The following is a 20,754-nucleotide window of genomic DNA, read 5'->3' as shown; positions in this document are numbered from 1 at the left end:
CTTTAAAGTTTGGTTATAATAGGGGTTTTGATCGTCGTTTAACTCTAGCTCATCACAAATTTTTTCTATTAAAGCTTCAACACCACCAACATTTATGCAAGGGTTTAACGCAGCAGCACATGTCAAAACAGCAGGTAGTTGTTGAAAATATTTTCTAAATTTTTCTTTCATTTTTACACCCATATCAAAATAAGGTGCACCCCTACAATGAAGTTCACCCAACTTTGTGCACATGACAGCAATTTTTGGTAAAGCAATGGGGCTTGTTGGATAGTAAACCCCGGATAAACTAGTTGTGCAAGATTTAAAAATTTGAAGGACCTCCGTAACGATCTCAATCAATAACCAGTTTCTAGGATCGTACGGTGCACATTTACCCCTATTTGACATTATTTGATGAAACGCAATTAGTGATTCTTTTTGTTGGATGGCTTTCTCAAACATATCACAAGTCGAGTTCCATCTTGTTGGACAATCCCAATTGGGCCCCAACCATTGACAATTAGCTTCATCACAAAATTTTTTGTATATTGAAAATGTTTTATTGTTGCTAAAAACATCTCGTAACATTTTTTTAAAATTGTTTCTTTGCGTTTCGATCACGTTTAACCCATCTTGCACGGCCAAGTTGATAATATGTGCAATGCATCGGCTATGAAAAAACGCTCCATCACAAATAGGTTTATACTTTAATTTTAAATGGCCAACCGCGGCCGTATTGTTGGACGCGTTATCAAACGAAATTGAAAAGATTTTATGTTCAATCTTGTATTGTCGAATGACTTTATCCAAGAGTTTAAAAATATTTCTACCCGTGTGCGGGTAATCAAACAATTGAAACGCAACAGTTCGTTTCATCATTTGCCACGACTCGGGGTCAACCCAATGAGCCGTCACACAAATGTATGAGTCGGGCGAACCATTAGGTACCGACCACACATCCGTTGTTAAGTTTACACCAGTTTGTAAGTTTGAAAAGTATGAAATTAGTTCGGATTTAGCGTTTTTCCAAGCTTTAAGACAATCTCTTATAAGGGTCGAACGACTTACGTGTTGGTAGCGTGGTTGAACATACTTTTGCATCATCTCCGTGAATTGAGGGTTGTCGAAGTGGTTGAAATGAAGTGTATTTTGAATCACAAAGTTTGAAAACTTTTGACGTACCGCTTCAAGGTCGTACGTAAACACCGTTCCTTGATTCGTCATCTCCGGCTGCGAACTACTTCCCGATTCGTCCTTCAAGGCCTTGCAAAAGGGCCTTTGTACATGCGCTTTTAAAGTGGAGTTTGCATATTTGCCATAAAACTTCAAACAATGTTTGCATCGAGCTTTTTGGCTACCGTTAGACATTTCGCATAGGTCGAAATGTTGCCAAACATCATGGTTTCGTTTCGTGGGGATGACCCGAACGACCGTTTCTCCCGTGTTCGAGGCACCCATGTTGACGGATGAAGTAGCACTTTGGGAGGCCATGATAATCGATTACGAAATTAGAGCGTATGGAGTGGTAATGTGGTATAATAGAGCGTGAGATAACAAAATAATCGCGTATGAAATAAACGTTTAGAGCGTTTGGAGCGTTTGGAGTTGTATAATCGAGTGTGTTCTAACCAATACCCAACCTAAACTATATATAGATGTTTGTGGGGGTAGAATGGTAAATAAAAAAAAAAAAACGGTCAAAAAATTGAAAAAACGGCTATATAGCCGTTTCTCAACGGCATAAACCGGTTTTTAACCGGTTAACCGGTTACTAAAAAACCGGCTAACCGGTTTTTCTATAACGGTTATAAACCGGTTTATAAAAAAACCGGTTAACCGGTTTTTTAGTAACCGGTTACAAAAAAAACCGGTTTTTTTTATAACCGGTTTCAAAACCGGTTTGGGCTCTAAAAAGTATAACCGATATACAAACCGGCGGTTTGTAAACCGGTCAAACCGGTTTTAAAAAAACCGGTTTTTAAAATAACCGGTTTCCGGTTTAAACCGGCAAACCGGTTCGGGGACCGGTTTTTTTGAACACCTCTAGTTGTGGTTGTGGCAATGGTGGTGAATGGTGCGGTAGCGCCAAGGTTGATAGGTTGCGACGGTGTTTCATTTGCCGTAAGCAGATATTAGTTGTGATTAGTGATGGTGGCTTTAAAACACAATATAGGTTGACATGATACATGGCCTTTGTTATCTTGAAAAAGACAACGAATATGGTCACAGCTAATATTGAGACAAGTTTGTGATTTTAAGACACAATAAAAAACTATTTTAAAACACAATATACAAACTCTATGATAAAACACAATGAGATAACACATTTCTTAAAAACACAATGAACAAAAATATACTATGTTAAAACATAATTTGGTAAACACAATGAAATGACTCAAAAACAAGGTTTTTATAACTTATGTTTTTACTCCTCACCAATACCCACCTCCATTGTGTTAGTGTTAAATTGATCTGCTTTTTTTAACCTAGTTTTCTTAAATTTAGGCAACTTGGGTTTAGTGTTTTTTTTTTAATAATTTAAATCTTGATCTGTTTGACCCCAAAAGTCAATATCACTTTTAAAACTCTGTTTCGTGAAATGTAATGATTTAATTATGTTACTGAATTTATTGATTTTGTTACTAATTTAACCCAATTTCCTTTAATTCATAGTGGGTTGGGTTTTGATGTAGAATTGAAAGTTTTTATTAATCCTGATGTGTTTGATCCAAAAGTCAAAATGTCTATGTGTTTATGTTTGAATTATAATGATTATGTTACTAATTTTATTGATCTGACATACATCTTTTGACAGATAAAATTCTTACAGTTATGTCTGCAAAGCTTAGTGGAATCATTGCAGGGACACAATCCGAAGAATTAATGAAACTCTTGCTTTCAACCGAGCGACCGCCTGTTGATTTTTGGTTCCCTGTGAACCCTCTTGAAAAGTTGAGGGTGCGGTTAACCATCACATAGAACTCAAGCTCTACATCTGCCAGGTAATATATTGGTTATTGTCATACTAGATTTTTTAATGTGTTTGGAACATTAATTATTTATGTACTTTATGTCGCTAATTGAATTCAGCGAGCTATTCTTCACAGATCTGCTTCTTATTTTGTCAATTAGTGTACCATTTGGAGTTTTTTTTCATGAGGGCAGTGACCCACCATTCCAGCGATCTAACCATTAGCGAATTAAACATCAGGTAATAATTATGATGAATGTTTTGTAAATTAAAATATATTTGTTTGTGTCAAATAGGGCCAGGTTGATTTGAATGCAAGTTTTGTAGTTTAATAATATATAGTGTCATTGGAATTGAATCTCTTTTTTGTGCTCACAGGCTCACAGCTTTATAGAGATTAATCTCCTATCATCATTAATTATCCAATGGAGAAAAATTGAGGTAGGTAATATTATTATTGGTGTTATTACTAGCGATTCGTTTAGTACAAAATCAAATTTAAACAGAGTCATTCAAGAACCACGTAACGCCTGTTCATGCTTGCTGAAACAACCTCTTATGATGTAATTCCACTGTATGATCAGGCAAGAGCGCTTGGCAAAACTAATATAGATGTTGATCAAACTTATATGATGTAATTCCACATAAACCTTGCTGTCATGTGAAAACGCTAAAGAAAATAGCTGAATTTGGATGAAAGAATTAAATGACCGTACACCAAATAAAAGTAGATGTGAGCAACTATCTCTTGGCCCTAAAACATTAAAATGTATAGACTACTGAACAAACAAGACTTGTGATCATGCACGTTTTTCATATAATTAAATGAACAAAAAATTTTGTTCATGTTCGTTTATTTATTTTAGATAAACAAACATAAACGAGCGATTCACCAAAAGGCTTAAAGAATTACTACAAGTCTGAAAGTCAACCTGTGACAACTGATGTTTGTTTTAGCGTTAAAAGAATTAAATTTTTATCTACATTATTTGATTCTCGCTGTGCCGTTTATGTTTTGTAGTGATACGGAATGGGAATGGAACAAAAGTGCAGGTAATAAATCACGATTAATTAAATTAAAAAACCTTTAGTTTGCTTTTATTGCGTATTCGTTTATTTTGTTATTGTACAAATACAGTACCTTGGCTATTAACAAATTTCGGGTTTGAGTTTTAAAGTTCAATGGGGCAGCTCATTACAACCTCAAAAGTAAAAAGTTACCCCTTCATCTGACTTTAGCATATATAGACATGCAAATTTGGAAGATTTAACCTTCAAAAAATAATGTTGTTTTAATAGTCTAGAGAGACATGATGATCAAAGAATTTTGGCTAATTTGACCAAACTACTACAGCTATTTGATTTATAGTCTCTTTAAAGCAAATAATTAATCTTTTGTGCCAGAAACATGTAAATTTCATTAGCTCATTGTTTGAAATTACTACTTAAAATAGAAAGAGAGGAAAAGGTTTCAAAAACAGCTTAATAAAAATGGAAGATCAATAGGATGGATTTCTGTGTTGTGTACAAGCCTATCAGGAAAGAGTGGAAAAGGTACAATAATAATTGGGAAATTCTTAAAAATACTAACCACATGTTTATGATTAGGACCCTTAAAGTTGTTAGTTTGGTCCTATCTTACTTTTCTATTGTAAAGGGTTGTTTGACACTCTTGTGCTGAATCATTAAGGTGTAAGGGGCTGTTTGACCAATAGGAGCCTAACCAATCAAACTCTACATCTAATTGATTAAGAGATACCCTATTAATGAAATCATGAGGTAAATTTGCTTTTGTGTAGTCAAGTTCATCTGAAATGTCATTGAGAACGGTCGCATCATGTATTATATCAGATATGCGTTGGGTGTTACCTGCTATATCAGATATGATCTTGTGTCTCAAAAGTTATAACTTGATTTTATAGTATCGTGGCAATCTAAATTAATGTAGTTGTCATGTATTCGCGTTTATATTCCCGTCCACCGGACGGGTAAAGCACTAGTTACCAATTTAGTTACCATATAGCATTGTCATACGTCTAGTAGTAAATACAAGTACACAAATATGAAATATGCACAAGTGTATTCAAGAACTATACTTATGTATACCATAGCTAAAACAATATTTTGCATACAGATATATATTCGTAATTATATTAGAAAGTTAGAAACGCATTTATTTTATCAGTAAACATAAATGATTGTTATAAATCTACTATTATAATAAAAGAAAGTTTTTTTTTGACATGTGTCATTCATACCCCCAACCACTCCTTTTAGTTTTACTTCATAATATTCTGACATGTGGCTTAACCACAACACAAAACGATGATTCAGGAAGCTACAATTTAAAATACTGATTGCGGCGCAGCTTGTTGCCCGTTTGCCTGCCACTTTATTGTAATCGTTTTGATTTGAATAAAAATAAAACAAAAGTGAATTAGTCAAAAAAAAAAAATAAAAAAAAAAAAATACTGATTTGTCTCAACCGTTTCACTGAGTAGTTACCAACATGATTGATGGGCGGTTTCTTTATTCCTGCTGTTTTATTTTCTCCCCCCACTGCTAAAACATTCAAACCCTAGTCAATCACCACACCGCTTCCAGTTTGAAGATATCTTCCAGGTAAGAGTTAGTTATCATGGTGATTATGCTTTCATTTATTTGTTGCCTTCATGATTTTAATTTTTACTCGAAGCCCAAAACATCAAGGTATTGGACATCTTGAATACACACATATATATGGCACATATATTATTGAGGCCGATTAATTTATTATGTTTTTACAGTATCCTTTACGTCGATATATACTTTATTCCCTACAAATGCACCATCAAGATGTTCAAAGGGAACACTTTGGGTCTATCGTGGAAGTGTTAAATGTGAATATCAGTTGGCCTGGGAAGGATGTTGTTTAGGTGAGTGTTGGTTGTTAAATAATTCAATTTCTTAGTATTCCATTTAAGTTTATGAGAATTACCTATACATACACGGTTTATTGTTATGGAATGAAATATTTTTGGTTCAAAAACATATAAACATTATATTTTTGTGTACTATGATTTATGAAGCTGCTAAACATTTTTAGTTTGGTGTTAATGATTTATAATTTAACTTTGACAACTATTTTTTCATTTATTGCTATTTTGTAGGTAAACGGTGTTATTGATGCAAATAGAAGTTAAGAGTAAAGACAAAGGTAATGAGACATCTGTGAAAGACGTTTTTCGCTATGCATAGGATATTTACTTTTATGTAATGCATACCAGATTTAGTGGGGTATGGTAAAGTTCTAGATGTTTTTATTTATTTCTTTTTTCTCATTTTGAGTGTTAATTCAAGTGTTTCTCTTTCATGGCGCAACTGCTGCCTTAAGCAATGTTATTGGTTTTCAAAAAAAACTTATAAAAAGTGTATTTGACTTCTGAGTTGCTTTTCAACTTCAAATTGGACGTGAGTTTACTCTTCAATTTTGATCATAGCTATAATAAATTTGCTGTCATACAGAAAACATGGATCAAGTTTGTATATGGTAACTGGGTTGATTCCAAAGGTCAAAATATTTGTTATCAATACGAGTTTTAATAGATAATGTCAAAAATTAATTCTAAATTGTATTAAAAAAATAAAAGTTATAAATTATGATGTATGTTTCTTTTTAAGTATGCTATTTTTTTCTTGATATATTATTGATGGTTTTCTGTTTTCCAGAGTTTGATGATGCTAATGATGATGGAAATGGGACCTCCATTGACTTCAATTCATAGAAAACTTTAAGAGGTAACATCTAATTTTTTTCTTTGAATTAAAATGATTCATATTTGCTTACTTTTCTTTTACATATTAATTAGGGTTATTCGTAACATCTAGCTGCTGTTTAATTTCATTATCAAGTTGATGTGTTTTATATTTTGATTACGTGAGCTAATTAAGTAAATGTATTGCACCATTGCTTCATGGTTTAACAAAGCTATAGGGTATACCTGTGACACTTTTTTATATTGGTTTGCTCAGGTGACATTATTGTTTTGTGTTTCTCTACTGCTTAATATGGCATCATATTGTTACTTTAGTTTATAAATGTTCACGTTGTATAAACAAAATTAATGAACAAGACATGTTTAAGCCTAATATTGATATTACCATGTGTATCAATCACTTCAATAGACTCCCATTTATACAAAATAACATTTATATTATTAATATTTTTTGTAGTCAAAAGATAGCATAGTTGCTATACAATTATGCTCATATTGTTAATTTAATGTATTAATATTTCAATTTATTCACCTATTTATTCTTTCATTTATATTACAGGATGATAGTCTTAGCATGGTTCCACCTAAAATTAACGCTTTGGTTGGAAAAAAGTTAGCCTTCAAGATTGATATTACTAATTATAATATCACCAACAACTTCAAGTCTTTCACCTTAACAAATTCACTGATGATGCATCCGTAATCTCTAAGCTTGAAGCCAGTTTTGACATTGATCATTGATCAGGTAATATTTATACATGCTGTTTATATTCAGGATATCAATACAAAAACCAGAATGGCTGAATGTATTTTACTTCTATTATCTCTCATCATTTAACATATCCATTTTTATTTACTATGTAGGTTGATTCCACACGGTCCTTCAATAACAGATTCATGGAAAAAGAATCTCAAGATACAGTCAATTTCAAGGTATTATCTTATATATAATATATAAGAACAATAAATCATCATCATATATAATGTTTCTTAATCATCATCATCTTTTCATTTTTTTAATAAGGAGACTATATCACGCACAAGTGACAACTGCACTCCGTTATCACTTATGGCTTCAAGTAAGGGGAAGGCTTTGTTGCATGACGAAAGGGATGAAAGGGTCGGGAAAACAAGCGCCCATTAAGATTTAGCTTAACCTGATTGAGGTGTATGATGTATGAATTGTTTTTGTTTTTGCTTATTAATTTACAATATCTACAAGTTGTTATTACTTATGATATTTGGGTAATTAACTTTTTTTTAGTAATATGATACATGTGGCAAAAAGGGCAATTTGGCCATTTAGATTCTGGAACTTTTTGGAAGGCATGGAAGTAATAATAAATTGAGTACTTTGTATAGATGGAAAAAAGATTGGAGTTAAAACTGGGCTAACAGAGGGTGTATTTGTAGAATATGGACATACTTGACTTTTTATTGGTCAAACTGCACCTTTGGATGGTTCAAATGAGGGGGAAATTTGGAAAATTTTGGCCCGCTTGGAAAGTTTATGACTGTGCTTGTTCACTTACAAGAGTAAAATGGATTTTGGCAGAAATCTGTTTTGGTGTTGTGAGAGCATTTTAACTCATTTTAAAAGGGATTTTGGCAGAAATCTGTTTTGTTGCATGGTGGTAGTACAAGCTCTGTATTACAAGAAATAAACTGTTGATGGTAGTTATTGAAAAATGATAAAAGCTTACTTATTGATGTTGTGTTGAGGGTTCATGTATGGGATTTTTCATAATCATCTTTGAATTCTTTATTCTTCAGCAGATGTCTGTTCCACTCTCCAGATTTCTTGAAAATGTGTATCTGAAATGTTCCTTTTGACAATAATGAAGTGTATCTGAATTAGGCCTTTTTTTTTTTTAAATTATAAAGATTTTATTTCTACTGATGAAACATAGATATTACATCAATATAGCAGGTAGGCGGGCAACAAGCTGCGCCGCCACCCCTTTCTGAATTGCAAACCCTAACCTGCTACTTCCAAATTCAATACAATAATGAAATAGTATTCGAAAACACATTTTGTTATTATACTTCCCAAACGGGTCGCATTACAAAGTAGATGCAAAACTGTAACGCAACTTTAGCATGCCACATTACAAAGTCACATAAATTAAGAAACCTGCAATTGCAAAGAATAATTATTAAAATTTTTTCTTAATTTCATAATTTTCTATACCCCACCCCGTGTATCACACGGGTTTATAACCTCGTAATTAATAAATGAAAATTCACATAATAGATGAATCCTAATAATACGGCTGATGTGTATTCTACCCTTAACGTACAAGTTAAGAAACTTATGGCGCAAGTAAACAAAGCCTAAATAACATCAGAAATTTCATTTCTAATTGCCAATTTGCAACATGTATTTATTAATTTATATGCTAAATGTGACTTAAGTACATACTGTAAAGCTTGTATACAACTTTCTATGCAAACAAGAGAGCTACTTGGTCTTTCTACGAAAACATTACAAATTAAGTCTAGATTGTGCTAAACGGAATGAAAAGCTCGACGGTCAAAACCGGTTAAAATCAATGATTTTGAAAAGGTTAAGACTTCCATCAATAACTTATAATATGTTTTTAAAAATGGTTGATGACTTTAGATATAAAAAATAACTATATTAATATATATAAGATGTAAAATTAATAATTTTCGGGTTTGCATATATATCAGATATCTTGTGATGAAAGTTTCACAACAAGATAAGATTTATTCATAAAGGTTGATGACCAAACAATGAAGCTAGTGACTTATAAGAAGAGAACTAAAATGATTGTTAAACTTATACATTTATCTAACTTCAAATAGCGTCCACAACGAGTACATGTTACCCTCGTTTGGATTATGTGGAACAAGCGGACAAAGGAGTGACGGACTTTGTTGATGTGGGTGCGGTTTGTGAGGTAAGTTTGTGGGTGAGGTTCTTAATTCCGGACATGCTATGGACTTCCTATGGTGGCTGAACACTCACATCACTCACACACAACTTTATTATTTTAAATTTAAAAGTAGGTAATGATGTGACGATCTGTAGCCATAGAAGAAATGAATATGTTTAAAAAAGTTCGAAATCTGATATGAAAATGACGTGACAATTTATTTAACGAAGAAATCTTGTGGTATTACTACGCATTATTTAATGCTATTAAGAAAAAAGGTAAGAGCATCCTTAGCGGTCAGACACCGCTAGACGACAGCGTTACAACCACCCCCTTTCTTCCCTTATCCCTCCTCTTCGGACGCATCCGCAATGCGAGACCAGCCATTCTCTCTCTCTCTTCCAACGGGGCTCTAGGCATCCACCGAACAAAGGAAAAGAGCACATGTCTAATTATATTTTCTTAGAATGTGCATGATGGTCCAAATTTCTGTCCGAAGGCTAGAAGATAAAAATGTTTGTTAAGGGTATGTTTGGTTGGAGGTAATGGAATGAGAATGGAATGGGAGAAGGAATGGAACGGAAAAGGGAATGAAATGGATCATTACCATTTCATTTCCTTGTTTGGTTAACCTATGAGAATGAAATCAATTATTCATTTTTATTGTTTGGTATCCAAAAAAAATTGTAGAAATGAAATAGAAACAATAAAAACACTCATATCTCAAAATACTTTTTAACCCCCACCCCCAAAAAAAAAAAAAAAAAACCTTACAATGGCGACGGTGGTAACTCCGGTGACGAAAATGGTGGCGGCGGTGGTGTCGACGGAGTTGGTGGTGGTTTCGATGGTAGTGGTGGTGGTGGTTATTAGGTGGTGGTGGTGTTGAGAAAGTAGGGTGAAGGAGAAATGAAATGAAAAAAAAGGAGGGTGAGAAGGAATGGTTTTGATGGAATGAGATTCCTTGTGTAATGGGTGATTCCATTCCATTGAGCAACCAAACACCACATTTTTCATTCCCATGTAATGAATCATTTTATTTCTACTGTTATTCCTGCATACCAAACGCTACCTAATTCTTTTAAACTATAACTTTACAACAAAAAACCCTATACTTTTAATGTCTAATGGTGCTCCTTTTATTACTCAAAATGAAAACAATGATTATAGTTTAGATCCTTAATAAGGCCATGGATTCATAAGCACCCCAAACAAGTTATGTATATATACCAAAATAAAAAATTAAGACCCGTAACTAGAGGTGGTAGCCCGTGTTTACCTCTTGCCCAAACAAAATATATTTATTTTTTACACATCACATTTTCCTAAATTAATCATCTTAAATTTAACCCTTTATTCTTCATTCTTCTTCTCCCAAATGCACCCTAACTAATTTTTTTAAATAGATTATAAGATCGAAGAAAGAAAATGAGAGAGATCGTAAGCATTCACATCGGTCAAGCCGGAGTTCAGGTTGGGAATTCATGTTGGGAGCTTTATTGTCTCCAACATGACATTCAACCGGATGGCTTCATAGCCGGGTTTGCATATATATTTTCTTCTACATGTCTTCATTACATTTTGATTTCTTTTATCAATTTAGCTTGTGCAAGTATATGTGTGTGTTTTTTTCTTTTTACAACTAAAAATATATTGAAAACTACAAAATTTAATCTTTATATTAATTGCCTTGAATAGTTAGATTTCTAGAATTTATTTTTAAAAGAATATGGTTATCATTAATTGTGTAAATGCATATATCAAATAGAGTATGTTCACATGTGTACATTTTTATACTTCACAAAAATTTTCATAAATAGCTAAAATCAAAGCAAACGTTAGGGTAGAGAAATAAACCAATTTTCTTTCTCCAACTTTATTATCTTTTTTAAGCGCTACATGCATACATGTAGTTCTTAACATAATATTGATCTTGAAATGAAGACATACAGTCCCTATTGAACTTTATGGATTATTTACATCTTGTAAATTTCATTGCAGTGCTGATTCACAAAGCACAGGCAATGACTCGTTTAATACGTTTTTTAGAGACACCAGTTCGGGAAAAAACATTCCGAGAGCCGTATTTGTCGATCTTGAACCAACCGTCATTGATGAGGTCCGGACAGGAAAATACAGACAACTCTTCCACCCCGAACAACTCATTTCGGGTAAGGAAGACGCTGTCAATAACTTTGCTAGGGGACACTACACAGGTACCCACTAACCATAATCTATTCTAAAACTAACACAACAAAAAACAACTTATTAATCTCAAAACAAACATATATATTTGCAGTGGGCAAAAAAAGACTAGAATTATGTTTTGACCGAGTCCGAAAGTTAGCCGACAACTGCACCGGCTTGCAAGGGTTTATGGTCTTCAATGCCGTTGGTGGTGGCACCGGTTCGGGCTTAGGTTCATTGCTTCTAGAACGCCTTTCAGTCGAGTATGGGAAAAAACCCAAAATCGGGTTTTCCATTTTCCCATCTCCACAAGTTTCAACCGCGGTTGTGGAGCCTTATAATAGTGTGTTATCGACTCACTCGCCTCTTGAACACACGGACGTTGTAGCGTTACTTGACAACGAAGCAATATACTATATTTGTAGGCGGGCATTAGACATTGCCAGGCCAACTTACACCAATTTAAACCGTTTGATATCTCAAGTGATCTCGTCTTTAACGACCTTGTTAAGGTTTGATGGGGCGATTAATGTTGATATTACCGAGTTCCAAAAACGAACTTGGTCCCATACCCTCGTATTCATTTCATGCTTTCATCGTATGCGCCTGTGATATCAGCGGTTCGAGCTCATCATGAAGAGAACTCGGTGGCTGAGATCACGACTGCGGTGTTTGAGCCGGCTAACATAATGGCTAAATGTGACCCAACACATGGGAAATCTATGGCTTGTTGTTTGATGTATAGGGGTCAAGTGATTCCCAAGGATGTTAATACTGCTATTGGTTCCATCAAGACTAAACGCACAGTTCAGTTTGTGGACTGGTAACATTTTCTCTCTTAAAAAACATTTATTTTGATTACATAATTAACTAAGAGGTCTAAACGAGCCAAGCAGCTCGTGCGTCACTGGAAAACAGCTCGCTAAAATCGATTTAAACAACGCTTAAATGAGCTAGAGCACAAACTCGAGCCTAAATGTAAGCTTGTTTGATAAACAAGCATGTCAGTGGCCTGTCATTCATCCGAATTAACTGTTAAGCTAAAAAGATGATTAAATAATACATACTATGTTATATATAAAGCTATAATATATATAGGGAACAAAAAGTGTTTTAAATGAGTTGAGCTCGAGCCTAAACAAGCTCGGGCTCAGTTTTGGCTTGTTTACGCACATAATTATAACAAACGTTATATTTAGATTTATGATTTCAATGGATGGTGATCTAACAATATTTTGCTAAACATATGTGTCTTTCAGGTGCCCCACTGGTTTCAAGTGTGGAATCAACTACCAAGCACCTTCGGTTGTCCCTGGTGGCGATCTTGCAAAGACGAAGTGTGCAGTGTGTATGATTAGTAACAATACCGCTGTTGGCGAGGTTTTCAATCGGATTGACCGCAAGTTTGACCTGATGTTTGCAAAACGAGCTTTCGTGCATTGGTATGTTGGTGAAGGAATGGAAGAAGGTGAGTTCTCAGAAGCCCGTGAAGATCTTGCTGCTCTCGAGAAAGATTACCAAGAGGTCGGGCAAGACGCCGAGGAAGAAGAGGAGCAAGAAGAGGAATGATATGTTAAACATATACACATACATATATTTGTTTTGTCAAACTACTTTATAATCAATCAAATATGCATTTGATAATGTACTAAGAACACACGATAAATGACATATGACGCTATAATATTCAGAAAAACAAAAATACTTGTTACTATTTTACTGTGCAGAACCAAAAAATTGTATGATCAAAAACACCAAATGGCCCGAAATAAAACTACCATAAACAAATAAAACCGTAATACATGCTCAACGGTTAGCCTTGGCAACCCTCTCAATCTCATCTTTCTTCTTGATTGCATAGCTGCAATATAACACATACAAAAATTGAATATTCAAAAACAAGTTTCAAACACAAATATTTTACAATATATTTTTGCAAAGAAAAAACCTTTAATCCAAAAGTTAACTAATGAACAAATTAACACAAAGGAACATTTTAGATGAAACCAATGAATGTATGTATTATGTACCTGTTTGAAGAACCCTTGGCTGCATTAATTAACTCATCAGCAAGGCACTCAGCAATCGTCTTAACATTCCTAAACGCGCTTTCCCGTGCACCAGTGGTAAGAAGATAGATAGCCTGATTAACCCGTCTTAGTGGAGAAATATCAACCGCTTGACGCCTCACAACTCCAGCAGAACCAATTCTTGTCGCGTCTTCTCTCGGTCCACTACAGCATAATCACAAACCATATAACAAAAACAAGAAAATATAATAAATTAATAATCAGTAACTATATACTACCTGTTAATAACGGCATCAACAATGATTTGAATGGGATTAGCATCAGTCAACAAGTGAATGATCTTCATCGCGTGCTTGACAATGCGAACAGCCGTCAGTTTTCTTACCGTTGTTTCTCCCGTGCATCATGAGAGAGTTGGTTAACCGTTCAACAAGTGGACATTGCGCCTTCCTGAATCTTTTTACTTGGTACCTTGCATTTGTATGGGGCATGAATCGTGGCTGCTTTGAAGCAGTAGCGGTGATGTAGTCCTCCACAGAAAGATCAGAAACCTGCTCATTAAAGCAAGAATTCTGTCAAACAAGATGTAAATTCTAGATCAATTGCAAGAGACCGACAACTGTTTTCATGTTAGTTTGATTAGTTTTACCACTACTATTTGAACTGTGCATAATGTTATTAACCTAATGATATTATATACACTAATTCATAGCTACTGTTTAAAGCTCAAAAACAATTGGATAAAAATACATTCTAAATCTCTAACATGATTGTAGGAAATAAACAATATATCATGCAAAATCAATCAACTGAGTTAACTAGGCCTGCAAACAAACCACACAAAGGCATATTCGTGCTCACTCACTTAACTCTAACGAAATCGAGCAACTTTTTTTTGTTCATGTTCGTTCGTTAAAAAACAGAAGTTTTCTTGTTCGTTCATTTAAAACCTAAGCAAACAGTTCACGGACATAAAAAAATATACACGAACATAGCTGAACAATCATAAACGAACACAAATGAGCATAACTGATCGATCCAACATAAACAATGATTTGATTTTTTCAATAAAAAATAACCAAGTAAATATTTACTAAAATTCAAACAAACATCAATAAATAAACATAAATGAACGAACTGAATATGTATTCATGTTCTTTTGTTTAATTAAACGAACAAAATTTTTTGTTCCTACTTCCTCGTCGTCTGTGTATTAAACAAACAACCATAAACGTAAACACGCATGTAGTTGTTCATTTATTGACCAAGCATTGGATGATCACTATGACTTATTTATTTTTCAATAAAAAATGTTAACTAGATATTTAATAAAATTTAAATAAACATAAACAAACAAACGTAAGTGAAGTTCATGTTGGTTCATTAGTTCAATTAAATAAACAAAAAGTTGTGTTCATGCAATAGCAGACACCTAACAATGCACGTAACTAATTTAACGCAACCGATGAACAATATAATATAATGTAATATAACCTGAACATCATCGTAAGTCCAGCGGTTGAACAGCATAACATCGCTGCGAGTTATTCCGGCTTCAACAATCGGTACGACCTCCATTGCTTAATCAAACTGTACAAGGAAACAATTAACGATTATTGTATGATCATGAACATCTTAATTAATTAATTAATGCTACAATTACACTCATAACAAATTCCAATTGATAAAGGATAACAAACCGATCGACGGTATAGGAGAAAGCAGTTGGCACGTAGCTACGGTTGTGAAGAAAGTTGATGATGAAAGTGAAACCCTAATGAAATCAAGGGCTTCGGTATATATTTGGCTTAATGTGGTCCCTTCCCTATGGTTTTAAAAATTATATAACATTGTTTTAAAAATGTAATAATTAGGTTCCTATTTCATTTTTCTTTTTCAAATAAGGTCACTAAACTTTCAAATCAAATCATAGTCAAATTATTTTTTTGGTGTTAAGAAATGAAATATAGGAGAAGATGCGGGGTTAGAATTTTCGATATACATCGTTATATTATAAAAATAAATAAAAAAAGCATGCTAATTATATTAAAAATCATGTAAAAAAAAGTTTTCCTAATTGAAACAACAAAAGAAAAATTTTAAAACCTTTAATGTAAATATAACATCGAGCTTTTATTATCGGTTAATAAAATCAAATAATAGATCATCGGTTGTTTATGTTCATATGTGTTTGTGAACCGTTCACGACTAATTTGATTTTCTTAATGAACAAATACGAACAAAAAATCTCATTCGGTTAAATGCCGCTGAACCGTTTGTTTGTCCTATAAAAACATGAAGACGAGGCATAAATTTTATTATAAAGTAGTTGAAAGACTGATATTTCTGAACTGGTAGTAGAAAGTTGTAGAACAAGCCCATTACAATATTTTCACAGCTTTGATTTATACTTTTATCTGGAATATTCAACGGCTATCCTCCGGCCACCGTCCGACGACTGCTAAATTGCTGTGAATCGTTCTCCGAGGTAATCCTCTTACTTTTAACATAATTATAGTTATAGTTAGCTGAAACCTAAATCTGCAAATTGAAATTTGAAACCCTAGGTTTTATTAGCAATTGTGATATTTGCTCGTGTGGTAATGTTAAAGTGTAAATAATAATCTGGTTAATCTAGAATTCGTGTAATTCCTTTGGTCTTCTAATAACAAGGCTCGAGCTTTTCGAGCTCGGCTCAGTTCGCCCTTTTTATTGATATGATCTTGAGTAGCTTGTGAGCGGCTTGGCTCGTTTACCAGCTTTGGCTCAGCTCTTTTATTATTCGTAAACTAATTTATATATATGTTTTTAATTACTTTTATGTATTTTGAGAAATTAACTTAATCAAGCCTAAACTCGGCTCAAGCTCGTGTAGTACCTTAAACAAGCCAAGGCTCAGCTCGAGTTCGGCCATGGAGAGTTAAAACTTACGAATACACAAGGCTCGTTAATAAACGAGTCTAAACAAGCTTCCCATACAAGGATCGAGTTCAGGCTCGATAACTAAACTATCTTTGTTTGAGGCTTGGGCTCAGCTCAGCTCAAGCTCGATAAAGCTTGGATCATTTCGAGCATTTATCGATCCAATCTCGAGTGGCTCGCAACTGGCTCGGCTCTTTTTCACCCGTACTGTGTGTGTTCATCTTCAAAGCAAAATAGTTGATAAGTTTCTATATGGTAGTATTTAGTAATTTTATTTTTATTTATATACATATTTCAGGGAAAAGCTATTGTAAATGGCAACAGCTACTTATCCACCTCCACCACCATATTACAGACTGTATAAGGATTATGAACAAGATCCTACCTCTGCACCAGAACCGCCACCACCTGTTCAAGGGACTCATCAACTATATGGTTCTACTTACACTGTAAATTTCTTGATAAAAATATTAATACACGCGTATTTTATTTAAACAGTATGTTCTTTATTACATTCTTTGATTCATTATTATTAAATTAATTTTTAGACTGATGATGTATTACCGAGTTTGGAAGATCAGGGTGTTCGCCAACTGTACCCAAAAGGCCTGAATGTTGGTATGTTATGTCATCCCTCATTTTCTGTTATCTATCTTCTTATTCAAAATTATCTTCATTTATAATAATTTAGCAGAATACAAATTCCCTTTAAAATTGCATTATATTTGTCACTCCTAGTCATGTAAACGAACTGAACGAGCACGAACATGAGATGTTAATGTTCGCTAGCTTAACAATAATCGAACAATCGATCGTACATGAACGATTAAACGAATGGGGTTTTCTTGTTCGTGTTTGATCGTTTAGAAAAAGAACATGTTTGTGTTTGTTTGTTAATAGTATAAACGAGCGGTTTACAAACATAAACGAACGAACTTAACTGAACATATATGCAACAAAATAAATAAACAGAACTGAGCGAACATCAGTTAAAACTAAACGTGGACTTCAATCTGTTGGGTCTAAAAGTTTAATAAAACTAGACTAAATTGTAATGGGTGATATTTTAATTGCATAAAATCAGACTAAATTATAGTGGCCTATAATATTTAAATGAATATATCTGTTAAAGAACGAACTTGAACAAACCTAAACTAATATAAAATGAATGAACCACAATGAAGAACCTACGCGAACGTTCACGAACATGAATGAACGAACGAGACATGTGTTTGTGTTCACTAGTTTAATTAAATGAACAAAATTCTGTGTTCATGTTCGTTTGGCTGTCAAAATAACGAACTTCCAGCCGAACGTTTCACTGAACGTTTAGTTAGTTTACAGGCGTAGGCACTTAACACATATACTAAGGTCACGCTTATATTTTCTAGATTTCAAGAAGGAATTGAGGTCACTAAACAGGGAGCTGCAACTGCATATTTTGGAGCTAGCTGATGTTTTAATAGAGCGACCGTCACAATACGCAAGAAGGGTGGAAGATATTTCTTTAATATTCAAAAACTTGCATCATCTTCTTAATTCATTACGTCCACATCAAGTATAGCATAACATTCAATGAGATTGATTTTTTTATTTAATTTGTTATCTATTTAGATCTAATTATTGAACCCCATAATAAACCCTTTTCAGGCTAGGGCAACACTCATTCACATACTTGAACTTCAGATACAAAGAAGAAAGCAAGCTGTGGAGGACATCAAAAGGTATGTACTGTTCATTGTATATATACAAGTGGCAATTTTGACCCATTAACTTTTTAATGGGCCAATTGGGCTTTTTTCTATGATTCTATCTCAAATGGGTCTAAAAATAGATAGCTAAAAGGAGAGTATGTCAAATTAGCTGAAAGGCACATGCAGCCTGTTTTTTAAAGCATTAAACTGTTTGATCAGTCGATTGCTTTTTTGCTTTACAAAATAAAAGTGGCAGCCTTGGGTTATATGTCTTTTCAAAACTGCGTGTGTTTGGTCAGACTATGCAAACACTAGGCCTGTAAACGAACCGAACGTTCGGTGAACTGTTTGTGAACCGTTTGGCGGGAAGTTCGTTTATTTAATAAACAAACGAACATGAACAAAAAATTTATGTTCGTTTAATTAAATGAACCACGAAACGGTCTCTTTGATCCACATCGTTGACGCATGCGTTGATGTTGTGGCCCATTGAGCGTTGCTTGGTATCCTGGATATGGAAAACGATGTGGCCAGCACCCATAGAATCAAGAAAGAGATCTCAGTCTGTCAATCCTTACTATGTCTGGACCTGAACGAACATGAACACATGTTTCGTTCATTCATTTATGTTCATGAACATTCGTTATGTTCATTTATGTCTGTTTATTTATGTCCGTTTATGAATTAATAGAAAATATTAAATATTATTTGGATGAGTAATCTACTTAAAAGGTTTTATATTTGTTAACTTGTGTTCATTTAAGTGTTTTCATTTATGTTCATTTTAACATTTATGTTCTTTTAGATTTTAAACAAGCGAACATAAACGAGCGCCAATGCTCATTTTTTAGATAAATGAACATGAACATAAACATTTGTTCGATTAAGTGTTCGTGTTTGTTTAAAGTTAAATGAACGAACACGAACATGCCCTTGTTCGTATTCGTTCGATTCGTTTACATGCTTTCATTATTCACATTAATGAATACACTGGTCTCAATCTCTAGGCTCTACCGATTTTATTTGTGTCCGTTTGTGTTCGTGAACCGCTCATTTCCTTAATGAACAAACACGAACATCAAATCTCGTTCGGTAAGTGTTCGTCAATAGTTCGTGAACACATTATTTCCTTAACAAACTAACATGAACAAGGCCTTGTTCGTGTTCGCTTGGTTCATTTACAGCCCTATTTGGATGGGTTGTAAACTAATAGAAAACATTACATAGTTGAGTCTGCCCTATGTAAAGTATCCCTTTGTGTAATATTATCATTTGCACACAAGTGCTCATATGGTTCTCACGGTTCCCTACTTAAAGTTGGTTATGCATTGAACATGCCTGTGTGTGTGTGTGTGTGTGTATACACTAATTTTTTTGAATTGCCAGAAAAGGTCAACACTACCAACACATCCAAAAAGTGTTGGCCAAAAAGCGCGATAAATCAAAATAATAATCCTACAATTAATTACGCTGCTAGAATAGTGCCGAGTGGCCTTGTGGTCCTGTGGTTTCAGCAGATAACTTCCTTTTTTTCTTTTAAGACATTGATGTACTAGTTTAAACTTTAACGAAATGAATAATTTTGGATGCAAAATGATAAAAGTGTCTTTTTCTGACTTTGTTGGTATGCTTGGTTATTAGGAGGAGAGAAGAAGCACAAAGACTTCTCAAGGAGGCACTTGGGACATTGGAGGGACAGTAAACATGTGAGTGCTTAGACATTGAACGGAATCGAATCTAACAAATGATTGAAGTCTAGAACTTGTTCGCATTATGGTTATTTCAATATTTAGGTGTCAGATTATTGGTTTCGAGTAATTATTTTGTTGTTGGTTGTGACGAAGCTCATTATTAGAAGATGAAATATAATTACCTAGATAGACCCTTACTGTAACCTCAGTGATTTTGCTTCTATATGATTTGATACTTTCTAAAATGATCCATTTTTATTCACTGAACCGACCCGCCTGTTTTGTCACAAAGACACATGACAAATCTTGTTTGTACCTCGGTCGAATATGCTGGAATTTGTTCGCTGGTTTGCTAGTATTTTCTCAACGATATTAGATAGTTCAATGGCCACTGATTCTCGTAGTTATTACGTGGACCATATGAATCCTTACCGGTCTATTGCAATATCAATTGCCTTGTGAGCTTGCACACCTGTTGAAAATGCCGTGTGAGTTCTTTCCGTCGTCTTGATTAAGATATATGACCTTAGTTACTATGGATGATTGTTGTTGCCATGTTAGTAGCAATTGATCAAGTGTTGATGTATGCACTCAAGAATTTTATTTCTAGTTATAATAAACA

The 20,754-nt window shown here is 34.0% G+C and overlaps 1 protein-coding gene and 2 pseudogenes across 1 annotated transcript; 2 read left to right on the top strand and 1 right to left on the bottom strand.

Moving 5' to 3' along the window:
- The first annotated feature begins 10,763 nt into the window (after positions 1-10,763).
- On the top strand, positions 10,764-13,364 carry LOC143568167 (tubulin alpha-5 chain-like; annotated as a pseudogene).
- Positions 13,365-13,601: 237 nt separating this feature from the next.
- LOC143568166 (small ribosomal subunit protein uS7-like) lies at positions 13,602-15,403 on the bottom strand (annotated as a pseudogene).
- Positions 15,404-17,061: 1,658 nt separating this feature from the next.
- LOC143568164 (mediator of RNA polymerase II transcription subunit 7a-like) lies at positions 17,062-20,245 on the top strand. The gene is made up of 5 exons (XM_077054384.1): positions 17,062-17,196; positions 17,296-17,365; positions 18,139-18,305; positions 18,398-18,471; positions 20,083-20,245. The coding sequence occupies exons 1-5, from the start codon at positions 17,062-17,064 to the stop codon at positions 20,141-20,143; spliced, it is 507 nt and encodes a 168-aa protein (XP_076910499.1). The 3' UTR covers positions 20,144-20,245.
- The last annotated feature ends 509 nt before the right edge of the window (positions 20,246-20,754 follow it).

Source organism: Bidens hawaiensis, unplaced genomic scaffold (genome assembly GCF_021521415.1).
Source record: "Bidens hawaiensis isolate Kalapana, Puna unplaced genomic scaffold, B.hawaiensis_p1.1 tig00023819_1, whole genome shotgun sequence".
NCBI lineage: Eukaryota > Viridiplantae > Streptophyta > Magnoliopsida > Asterales > Asteraceae > Bidens > Bidens hawaiensis.
This window is presented reverse-complemented; position numbering and strand designations above follow the sequence as displayed.